General features: G+C 42.0%; 1 protein-coding gene across 1 annotated transcript; it reads left to right on the top strand.

The window, feature by feature from the left end:
• The first annotated feature begins 1,382 nt into the window (after positions 1-1,382).
• LOC116254338 (endochitinase A1-like) lies at positions 1,383-9,487 on the top strand. The gene is made up of 5 exons (XM_031629701.2): positions 1,383-2,243; positions 2,743-2,854; positions 3,329-3,443; positions 6,481-7,491; positions 8,847-9,487. Exons 1-5 carry the CDS (start codon positions 2,057-2,059, stop codon positions 9,156-9,158), a joined length of 1,737 nt encoding a protein of 578 aa, XP_031485561.1. The 5' UTR covers positions 1,383-2,056; the 3' UTR covers positions 9,159-9,487.
• The last annotated feature ends 2,486 nt before the right edge of the window (positions 9,488-11,973 follow it).

The following is an 11,973-nucleotide window of genomic DNA, read 5'->3' as shown; positions in this document are numbered from 1 at the left end:
CTTATTATGACCCCATTCTGCATTAGCATATATGCCCTGCTCAATAATGTCGGCTTCCTGTCTACCACTTCGTCTTGTTGTGCCATCTAGCGTCCATGCACTGCATGGCAGCTGCTGTGCCACATGGTCTGCAGCAACTCATATGATGGTAGATTGTCATTGTAGAGGTTTGATACAATTCTTCCACCTTCCACTTCTTTCACAAAAGAACTGGATTCGCTCATTAAGAAAACTGTCCGAGGCTGCAGCCACTTGTGCATTTGAAGTTTGCACATGAGCAAATAACAAAACGCATTAACATTGATTAGCCGCCACTCGGCAACAGTCCAAGAAAGAAATAGAAGCATGACACAAAAAGAAGAAAGGGTAAGACCCCATCTTCTCCAACTGAGCTGAGCCGAGTGGAGTGCACTGCGGAAAAAAGGAATCATGTTCAGTGACCTTTTTCATGAATATGCACCACTTCTTCCACATGTACATTTTCCCTGTGGCGTCCGTGACTGTGAGCGAACATCACAACAGGGAGAGAGACATTCACACGCCACTGCAGAAGCAACCGTTTCTTGTGGAGCATCAACGGCCGACTGCGCGGGTGTAAAAGGAAAGGTCACTACGTCCACTTATTATTGAGTGCAGCCAGCCCAACCGAGTAAAAGGAGCACGCATGTGACTCTCCAAATACGTGTGTCTCTTCTCTAGGGCGTTGGCTTTTGATTTCCGCGGCAGAGTGGAAAGGAGAGCAGGACGGGGAGTCCCCTCGGGCAAGCGACAAATTATTTTCATTGCCGAAAGCTCACGAATCCCTATAAGCGAAAGTGATGTGGATGTTGACGACGCTGATTAAGGAGAAAACCCGCTGCCCAATGGAATCGAATCACCAACACCTTCCTCTCCGTTCACACTAGCAGGGAAACACGGAAGACAGGACGCGAGAGAGGTGAAGGGGCAGGGTCGCGAAATGACCGGAACACCCTTTTCTTTTGTGTGGCGACTCCGAACTGAACAACACTCTGGTCAGTTCCACCATGTCGGGTTGCCTCCTCTCTCTTGACTCTTACTAGTTTCTTCCCCTCCCTTTCAAAACCAGAAACCGAAAAAGTAAAGTATAGAACCGGTTGTTAGGAGCCGAGGGGGGCCCTCGAATGGAAGTCATGTGGGCTCTGCAGCAGTTGCAGTATGGGCCGCTTTTTGTCAACCAATTAAGCTACGTAGGATTCTAATCCAGTGTTACTGATAAGCAGTATATCCAGGGTGCCGGTGCTTTGGTTGAGAACCTGCTGTATGTCCGTCAAAATGCATGTGACACCCGCTTGCCAGCCGAATCCATGTTTACTTTGGCTCACCCACCATCCATATTTTAGCTTGTGGTGGGGATGGAGCTTTGACAGTAAGCAATTGCGAGAAAGAGCCTTGCTTGGAAGAGCAGCAAGATGGTGGTCTTTGGACTCAAGTTTCCGGAGGTGGCGCCGCCACCACCACTGTTCACCAAACCTCCCGTATGACTATGGCCATGGCCCATGCCATCTTTCGGAAACGAGAGCCAAGAGATAGCAGCCAGCTGAAGTTTGAAGGCATGGAGACCGAAGTGGGGGGGGCACCTCGGCCTCTTTCGTTGGAGACTAAGAAAGTGGCACTTTTGGGAAATCACCTCCCCATGCCATAAAATACAAATAAAAGGAGGACGCTTGATTTTGAATGACTGCGGATTCAGTAAAAAGAAATGGTTTTCTGGTGATTTGAAACAGGTGGGAGAAACGGAGTTCGTATTTTCAGAACGGGAGGGAAGAGCGGGGGGAAGGGGGCCCACTTCGCTAACCCTCTCGCTCGCTCGCAATCGGGGAGGGAGAAGGCTCCAGACTCCACAGGAGGAGGAGGAGGGAAAGCGCAAAACTCTTCGTTCCTTCCCCCATCACTCGCTCTCTCTTTCTCTGCCGCGTCTCGTGTTCGATGGTTGTTGATCACTTCTAACGGTTGTCCGAGAAACGTTTGGCGAAGAGGCGACGCGGAAATGGTCGCGGGCTCCAGGATTTTCTAGCGGTTGTTGCGATCTTCGGCAATGAATCGTGGTTTCAGAGCTCCAGACTCGAAAATGCCGGGGCCTTTGCATCACAGACCGGGGATGAAACTCGGAAGCATCTTGAAGGAGAAGGAAGAAGAACTGTCTTTGTTCCTTGAGCTGCGGAAACGCGAGAAGGAGAGAACCAACATGCTTCTTCGCAACGCGGACGAGTTTCCCTCTTTAGGCAAGACAGATCTTGCTCCGTGTAGCTTCATTCTCCTTTTTATCTAGCTTCTTTATGATTTGAGACAAATTTTGTGGGTCTTTTTTTCCTTTCAAATTTCGTTTGAGTTTTTTGCCATTCGGAGTCTTATCTTCTAGATCTGGTCTACAGAATCTACCAAGAGGTATTTTTTCATGACACCTTGTGCTATTTTGAGTAAAAGATATCGTTTTCTACATGTTCCTTTCAAATTTCTTTCTTTCTTTTTGACGAGCATGTGCTGTTGAGTGGTTCTTGGGTGCGCGATTTCCTGCTCATATTTGAAAAGGCAGATGTTTTCAGTTTTTTCTCTTCTCTCTTTTTTTTTCTTGGTTGTGATGCGGCAGTATCTTTTGGCTAACGTTACCTCATTATTTGGAAATTGAAGCCCTTGTACTCTTCAACTATTTGACTAATGTGCCTATGCCCTTTATGTTGAATCTCGCTAAATGTTCAAATTTTTGCACGTTGTGTTTTGCAGCTTCAAAATCAGGGGGTTCACCCATTTTCAAGGTAGCAACGGCAACAGCTTCACGCAAGGTTGGATCCGATGACTTCCTGAACTCAGATTCAGAGAAAAACGACTACGATTGGTAATGGCCGTGCCCTTAGAGGCATCCGATAAAACATTCGGTATCTGTTACATGGTTTTATACCTGGAAGACTGTTCACCTTCGCTAGGGTTTAGTGATAGTTTCATCAAGATGACTTTTCCGCCCCGCACAAAAGAAAGAGGATTTCATTATGATAATTTTAGGGAACATAGATGGTTCTAGCTACTCGTAATGTGATAGTTTCCTGACAAACACGCCATTCGCTTGATAGAAATGCATTTCAGAAGTTCCCCTTTTGTTTCCTTGATTTTACTTTAATTTTTAGAGTTCAGCCTATCTGAATTGCGCCACCATGGTCTCTGTCTCTGACAGCTCTTGGTTCATTATCTCTAATGTTTTTCATCCTCTACTTTGTGATATGATTGGATTTAACTCCCTATTTTGCTAACCTTTTAGCGCATGCCCTGTTGAAATGTTGCATTTTAAATTATGACATACATTTTCTTCTCTCAGGCTACTTACACCACCTGGAACACCTCTTTTTCCTTCTCTGGAAAAGGAATCACATGCATGTTCAGTTGGTCAAATTGGGACACCAAAAGCTCGTCCAACTGTGCTTAAATCTAGAGTACGTGCTTTTCTTATTTTTCCGTTCCTTATGCTAGTGCTGCTAAAATTTTCGAGTTGCTTTTTGGATATGTGTTGCAAAGCTAATAGAGTAAAGTTTGCTACTTAATGTAATATCTACATTTCAGGTTTTCTGATGGGTGACTCTATGAGGAACTTTTGTTTGGCTATATTACTGCTGTTATACACTGCCAACTCATACACATAATGCAATGTAAAAGATGTTAGTTATTTCTAATATGAATGCAGTCCTGTAATTTGGTGAGAGAACTTCATGAGTTATTGTCCTGTTCTGTCTAGACCTGGTTATACTAGAAAATGAGGTCTCCACAACTTTCTTGAATGCAATTTTCTTTTGCTGCATCTGTCTTCCTGTAACATACACTCAGATTGTTTGTTGTTTTTAAAATCATTTGATTGCATGGCTTATGTGCACGTTTCTGTTCTTTATGTTCTTAAATTATTATTTTTCTAGTGGGCTACAGTATTTGGCATAGTTTAGGTCGTCAATTTAAATATAAAGTTTAATGTTTACTGTGCCATCAGCTGTGTATAAAACTTTAGGGCAGTGTTTGATTGGGGTGGACAGGTTGTTTCATGGGATGTCATGTTCAAATTTGTATATCCCATCTCTTGCCTCATCAAACATGTCTGAGTGAGTGAGTGTCTCATGACACAACCCAAAACAACCCGCACACCCCACCCACACCCCCTGCCCCCCACCACTACCTTTTTTTTTTTTCTTAAATACTGATACAATGAAAGCCACTAGCCTTCTGAGAGTGTCACAAGCTTGAAGGTATCTGAAACAGCCCATTTGAGACTGTCATTCAAGGGTGCATGATGCATCTGAGTTGGGTTGTCTCGCAATGCTGTATCAAGAACATCCTAACATGCCTTAAGTAGTGCCATCAGTGTTTCAAGCTCAGAAAACTTGCAGAGAAGGTAATTTTGGAGCCATCCTGCTTGTTTGTACCCTGTGTTGCACAAGCATTTTTAGAATATGTGTGCAAATGGGATTCCTGTTCTGATAACGAGCTTGACAAAGTGGCTGTGTCTTGGTTCACAACTCTTTGGCTTCAATATCTATGTGTCTTCCCTTAGATGGTAATAATGGAAACAGAACCTCCACATCATCTATCCATTAAGTGCTCAAAGTTGCTCCATTCTTCTTCCATTTCATAGTAGAATAGCTTGAGTTATGATGTCTCCAGAAGAGTGAATTCGACAAGTCATGCAGTTGCTAAGTTGACTTAGAAGAACTGTAGGCATGGACGATGTAGATGTTCAGTGTTTTGAATTGCCTTAAAAATATGGAATTGATACAATTATACTCTCTAATGGGAATTTGTTCCTAGTTTTGATTTTTAGACAATTGTATTCAATGCACTAGAAATTCAGCATTCCCTTTCTTGGACAGCTGGTCAAATCATCAATCAGCCATCCTGTAAACTTGCCTAGTTCTGCTCCAACTGTATAGTTTGATGGAGTTATTCAAAATCGTATTACTAACTGCCACCAACTGATTTCTTATCTTTGTTTCCATGCTCTGCAGCATGCACATTACTTTAAGAGAGAATGTTGAACTCTTCATTCAGTTGAAATGTCCAGGATACATATTTAAGTGAGCCACTTGTTCAAAATATCCCACAAAGCATAAAGTAATGTGTAGATCACTAAGTTAGAAAAATATTTTTGTTTCTCAATAAAATGGTGGCAGCAGTAATGATAGATAATTTTGCCAATTTTGGTTCATCCATGGCAAAGTGTTGAGTGTTCCAGTTTCCAGCCGGCTGCTTGCTGTCTTTTTAGTTGGAGCCTTATAGGTACATATTCCAGAACAAGAAATGCAGTCGTGGAGGTTATCTATCAATCCAAGTATCTGGTTTATCTAAGGTCCCACATGGAAAGAAACAATTTGTTTTGGTAAGTTTTTTTGTTTTTAAAATGTTTTTCAAGGAGTGGCTTGTGAATAATCAGTAACCCAGGACATTTTTGTGATCATGATTCAAGGAATAATGGATGGCGAAAATATTTAAAAGTACTATGAAAGAAAAAGAGTGAACTGGATGAAGCAGATCTTATTCTCAAATATCTCAACAGTGGCAGGCTGATATTATGATCAGAGAGGTTTGAGATTTAGGGTAAACTTTAATAAGCTGCAACCGAATTTGCTCCAGTTCTACAGAAAAATTGGGTTAAGGCAGACGGAGCCAATGGTAAGAGAAGGAAAGGTGTTTACATTTAACGCTTCTGAAAAAGGAAGAAAGAAGCAAACCTGGTATTGGAAAAGGTGATCAGAAATAACTTTCACTAGGTAAGTAATTGTTGTCAATTTTTGACATGCCAAAATAGTTTTGAGTTTTTTTTCAGCCAAAGACACAGGAAAAAGTGAAGAAAAAGAAGTAAAAGTAAAGAAAACAATTTAACTGACAAAAACCCAAAGAGGATTCCTGAACATGTGCTTTATGCTTTCCTTTTTTAAGTAATGCTATCTAATTCATCTCTCAGACATCTGGTGCGAACACTGGAGCATCTTTTGTATAAGGATTCAAAATTCAATGTTTTATAATGCGTATAAATAACAAGGCTCACGACTCTAGTTTTCCCACCGAATTTGTATGATGGAAAGTGGATTCCTAGGTCTGATATGATGAAGTCACTTGCAACTGCAAACTCAGATCTACAGACATCTGGCTGAAAGTATTTCCTGCCATTCTGACCTGGTCCACACCAAATTTCCTTCTGTCTATGTCTATATAGGCATTGGTCATGATCTAAATACGTTCTGTCTCAGGATCTTTTTAATCAGCATGTGTGTTCTTAGCATAGGAATTTCTTATCCCACAGTTGACCAGAAAATAAAATTGATAAAATTGGTTCAGAGCAGGTTCAAAGAGCCGAGGTGCTGGGGCATGACAACAGTCTCCATGTTATATCAAAACCTGAGTTTTTGAATTTTCCTATATCATATGTTTCAAGATTCTCCTCATGTGCCATTGTCTATGCTGTTAGCTTATGCTTCCTGCTGGATGCAGTTATCTGTTCCTCAGTCTGAAACAGCTCCAAGGGGAAATCCATTATCAAGGCAGCCCATCTCAACCTCAGCCTTGAACACATCAAGCACTTCTCTCCGAAGACCCATTTCAACTGCAATCGCTAGTTTAACCACTTCTCGGCCATCTGTAACCACAAGTTCTGCAGTGTCCCGACCATCTGGAACCACAAATTCGACAGCATCTAGGCCATCGACACCAACTGGACGGTCCACACTACCAGCAGCTTCTAAGCCCTCCAGGGCTTCCACTCCAACCTCAAGGGCAACCTTACCTTCCACGAAACCCGTTGCTGCTTCTGGAAGACCTGCCACACCTTCTGCTAGATCGTCCACTCCAACAGCCAGGCCTACACTGTCAGCTTCTAAGTCATCATCAAGGCCATCTACCCCCACAAGGCGGCCATCAACACCATCCGCTGTATGTAGTAATCCTGGACCACCTAGTCGTTCAACTTCTGGTGCTAAGTCGAGCACTGCATCAAGGAATGCTGCATCCTCACGTGGTACTTCTCCTACAGTCAGATCCAGACCCTGGCAACCTTCAGAGATGCCTGGTTTCTCGTTGGATGCTCCACCAAATTTGAGGACGTCAATGCCTGAAAGGCCTGTTTCTGCCTCTAGAGGTAGGCCTGTTGCCCCAAATGCCCTCAAATCTGGTTCTTCTGAGGGTGGTTCAAATGGTAAACCAAGAAGGCAATCATGCTCTCCTACTGGTTTGAGAGGGAGGGTTCCAAGCACCGGTAATCAGAGCAATGGAAGCTTAACTACATCAAGTCGATTGCGTTCTGATAATGGTGATAATGTTAGCCCTGTTGTAATTGGGAGCAAGATGGTTGAAAGAGTAATTAATCTGCGAAGATTGGCACCTCCTAGGCAGGACAATTTACGATCTTCCCCAAATAATCCCTTAGGAAAGTCGGCTTCTCCTGATAGCACAGGCTTTGGCAGGACACTTTCAAAGAAATCACTGGACATGGCCCTGAGGCACATGGTAGATCACTCTGTCCTTTTCACCCCCTTGTTTGTTATGATCACAATTTTCTACTCTAGAAAGTTACAATGCACTTGCATATTTTTTTGGAATTAGCTATAATTTGAGACGTAAGTATTCATTTATTTTCTTTTTGTTATATCTTTCTTCTTAAAGATTAGCATTTCCTTTTTCATATTTATGAGGCTAATAGTTATAAAACTTTCAGTTAGATAGCAAGTATACCTGAATCCCAAGGCAAATTCCACATTCAATCTCTCAGACTACCTGTGTTCACATCAATTAAAATGTCGATGAGCTGATTACAGGTCTTCGACACCTTCATTGAAAGATAATTTTTGAGTTTCTCGAACTTCCTGGTTTTATCTGTTAGGAAGTTACTTTTTTATTATATCCTTGGCTTGTGATAAAAAAATGGTACTTTGGAGAAGAGTCAATCAAGTATGTCATGTAGTTTGTTCTGTCTTGTTTTGGTTCTCACGCTTCGTTCAGGTTGGTGCATCAGCTTCCGTGTGCAACAACGGAATGTTTTCTTCTCCGATGCAGGTCTCCATTGTCATTCATGCCCATGAATGGCATTCTGACTTGGTACCAGAATGTAGCTTCACATCACACTATGCTCCTCTGAGTGTCATAATATGGAGATGGGTGTTTTAGGCTGTTTGATTGCACTAATTGAAGACAGTACGGATGCCTTAGCAAACTTGGTCTTGTGATTTTCAAAAACTAGGAGAAGAGGAGGAGGAGAGAGAAAGGGGGTACTTCCATATGGGGATACATCTTTTCGTTGTTTTTAATGATGTATCTGTCTTTTCATGAGAGCCCATCTTTAAGAAATTGACTGGTAATCTGGTTAGTTCACTGAAATTGGTGAGCGTGAATTTCTGTTTTATATACACAAAAATTACATACTTACTTAATATGCACACTTTTAGTGATAAATATCTGCTTTAGTGAGAAGACCTGAAGGGTCATTTCCAGGGTACCTTTTTGTTTAATCCACTTGAAAGCAAGGAACGAGCAAAGCAAAGCCCTATTGCTTTCCTTTGTGAGTGCTTAGTACTTTCAAGTAGCCAGGGCTTGACACACACATGCTGCCCTATGTCACTACCCTGCCTAAGCTCGACCTTCTTAGCGTGAGGAAACATCGTTCCCCCAATTCAGCTATTTAAACTACGTTCAGCTATTTAAACTACGTTCAATGATCTTTTAAATAGGTCAAGGTTAACTTCTCTAAGAAGTCATCAAGTGGAAATTCCATTAGAAAGAAAACAGTGGAATGGCTGGAGAACACTGTTCTATCTCATTGATTTGGTTATCTGCCAGTTCAGTTAATGAATTTTCTTGCTTTGCAGGACATTCGGCGTAGTATCCCTGGGAGCTTAAGGCCTCTTATGACCAATGTTCCTGCTTCCTCTATGTATAGTGTCAGATCTGGGCCTGCGAGAAGCAGACCTATCAGCATTTCAGATTCACCTCTTGCTACAAGCAGCAATGCTAGTTCAGAGCAGAGTGTTAGCAACAGTAACCTTTGCTTGGATGTGAGCGAAGTTGAGGATGACGATTTAAGCAGTGAAAAAGGGTTTCGATCATCCCCGGCAGGTCTATCTGGCAGAAGTGGCAATGGGAGCACTAATTGGCTTGTCTGCTCTGAAAATCATGTTTGACATCCATCCAAAGCCCCTCTCGAATCCTGGAAGGCATGTGTTATATATTCATATGTGATGGGTTTGATTGGATATCTCCATGTTGAGGACTATGTGGAGTCCTTTTGTCTGTACCAAAGGCAGTTTAGCTGCTTGTTTATGTATTTGCGGGCACCTTTTATGCTAAGATGTGGTTTACGCTCTATCGTTTCTGCGGAAGGGTGAGCCTGCAAATGGGGTTTATATTATTACATATGCTAGACATTGTAACTTTTCTCGTCATCTTATTGATCGTTCAATGCCCCATTATTCGTACATAAATTCTGAAGAAAGAATCTTTTCTGCTGACCCTTTTAGTGCGAAATGGCTGGTTTCGCATCATTTTATTTTTCTTTACCAATTTTCACGAATTTTCGAGTAGCATGATGGCGTGGTGGTGGTTTTTCCTAGTCAAAGATAACGTCTGTGGTATACATATGTCCTTAAGGGGCCCGCTTGTGGCTTCAAAATACATTATCCTTTTCTCCCTAGAAACTGAAAAAGGGTGGATACTAAAATCTTGAGTTATCATCTTTCGTTTTTGAAACACGAGTTTCCTATGCCGCTTCTGCAGCATCAAGAAGCCCGCGATGCGGATGGTATTCGGGATTAAGCCCCAGGTTCTCGACCACGCCATGTGTGACGATGCAGTTATTGGTGACTCATGATGCAAGGTCCAGCAGATGCACGTCTACCACAGTTCCCATAACCTGTCTACCACAGTTCCCATAACCTGATTGGAGGATTTGAGATGATTAAGCAAGGGGAAAGGTAGATTTGATAAAATTGTGAGGTGAGGAAGTATGCTGTAAATGTTCCAAACGCCATCGGATCCTCAACTTGTCTAATGGCTCCTATAATTGGCTATATTAACCATAGCCTAGTTTCTCTCTCTCTCTCTCTCTCTCTATATATATATATATATATATATATATATATATATCTCTTTTCATCTCCTGTTTTGCTAAATTAATTATGTTAACTCCTTATCTAATCGGCAAAACCTTATATTGGATTAGATGGTAGGAAAGCAGATAGCAGATTGAGATTTTTGAATTATTGAATCCCATGATGGAAAGGCCCCTTGGGGAGGGGTTTATTTATTTGAGGGGCGGCTGATTGCTTGGTTTTTCCACGGTTGGGCAAGTGGCAGAAGAGCATTTTCCACCTTTTCCCTTTCTCCATACAGAAAATTTGCAGAAACTGTATTTTTGGGCCTTTCTACCTTGTATCCATCAGGTTGATGGCCCCATTTAAATATTCTGCAAGTCACGAAGCTGTAACGTCAGCAGAAACTCTTGGACAACGACCGCACAGCTTCATATTGGTGGATACTACGCCTGCCACGTCCATGGCCATTGACCAGCAAGGGCCGCTTGTGACTTGTATCAATGCAACTCGTCTGCTAATAAAATTAACCTGAAAATGACTCTTCGATTAGTTGAACAATCCTCAACTTTGTCTTCGGCGGTTGCGATCCGCAATAGCAATACTTGCATCTTCATTTTGATTTCTTCTTGCTTGTCCACAGATCGCCGTTAACGTGCCGCCATCACCGGACATGTATGGATGAAATCGGTCCATGTCTACAGCTTTAAATTGCCTTTGCCTCCTATCACCGGCAGCGAGAGCAGAAGACGTGCAACGTTATCGGCCACATTAGAGGAAAGATAATTAAAAGGAACATCTGCGGCACCAGACCGCAGAAATCTGAGAACAACTATGATCTGTTAAAGACCATACTTTCGAAAGAAGATCGAGCAACACCTGCAATCAACATTGCATGTCCGCTTCTTGATTGTGTCATAAATAATTAGCTTAATTAATGACATTCACCGACTTGAAACAATTAAATATTGTGGCTTATGAATTAAATTATGAGCGCAATGTTAGAAATCGACGCATTTCAAGTAATATGTCACCAGGAACCGACAGGAGAGACGACATGTGAATGGTAGCTAGTCCAAGAATAAGAAATAAAATTATGCGTCAGCGATCACCTACTGTCAACATGGGGCGGGGTAGTTCCGGAGGGTAAAAAGTCATGTCAATGCTCATATTATTAGCATTCAAGTTAGAGGTAAGTCCCCCAAGGAGGGGTGTAGCGGGCTTAAAACTGCTAACTATTAGTACTGGATACTTTGTTGGTGGAAATTTTGTTCTACCTTCCACTGACCCCATTTATTTGATTTTGATTTCATGAAACTTTGTTCCGGGCGTTGAGAAGTTTGCAGCTGACGTAGAGTGGTTGGTAAGACAAATTAAAGGTGTGTGCATAAGGTAAAGAATGACCTCGGCAAGAGCTGCCTACCTGATCAGTTCACACTGCCCACCGTGATTCTAATAGTAAGTTTACGTGGAATATTCCATATGGATCATCCTCCCACGCGGACGCCGCAAAAACTTAATAAACAAATCCACTTGTTTCTCCCTTTCTGCTTTTCTACTTCATCTTCTTGCGTCAGATTTTATTATCGAACAATCTTGTTGCTATAAAAGGAAGCATGGTGAAGAAGGCCTATACTTGTCATTCTTAAGGGGGTTTATCTTTTCACCATGTCCTGTTCTTTTTTTGGTTGTCCTCTCCTCTCCGCGCAAGGACCTAAACTCTTTGTTGATGATAACATAGATTTATAAGTTTCATTTTCTTCATCTAATGTGGCGGTTTGATTCATAATCTCTTAGTGCACGCACCCGTCAAACAAGTTTTTTCTTGTTTTCATTTTCTGATAAAGGTATTACTATAATGGACGATTCTGATTCGATCAAGGAGTTCGTTTGCATGTGTTACGCCAAT

This window comes from Nymphaea colorata, chromosome 5, assembly GCF_008831285.2.
Source record: "Nymphaea colorata isolate Beijing-Zhang1983 chromosome 5, ASM883128v2, whole genome shotgun sequence".
NCBI classification, from domain to species: domain Eukaryota; kingdom Viridiplantae; phylum Streptophyta; class Magnoliopsida; order Nymphaeales; family Nymphaeaceae; genus Nymphaea; species Nymphaea colorata.
Note: the sequence above shows the minus strand (reverse complement) of the source record. Positions and strands in the feature narration are given on the sequence as shown.

What these genes read in the sequence shown, in the direction of transcription:
- LOC116254338 (XM_031629701.2), top strand. Translation starts at nt 2,057, where the DNA reads ATGAATCGTGGTTTCAGAGCTCCAGACTCGAAAATGCCGGGGCCTTTG. An exon ending in GAGAAAAACGACTACGATTG is followed by an intron (nt 2,855 to 3,328) that starts GTAATGGCCGTG and finishes TTCTTCTCTCAG; the next exon opens with GCTACTTACACCACCTGGAA. An exon ending in CAACTGTGCTTAAATCTAGA is followed by an intron (nt 3,444 to 6,480) that starts GTACGTGCTTTT and finishes TGCTGGATGCAG; the next exon opens with TTATCTGTTCCTCAGTCTGA.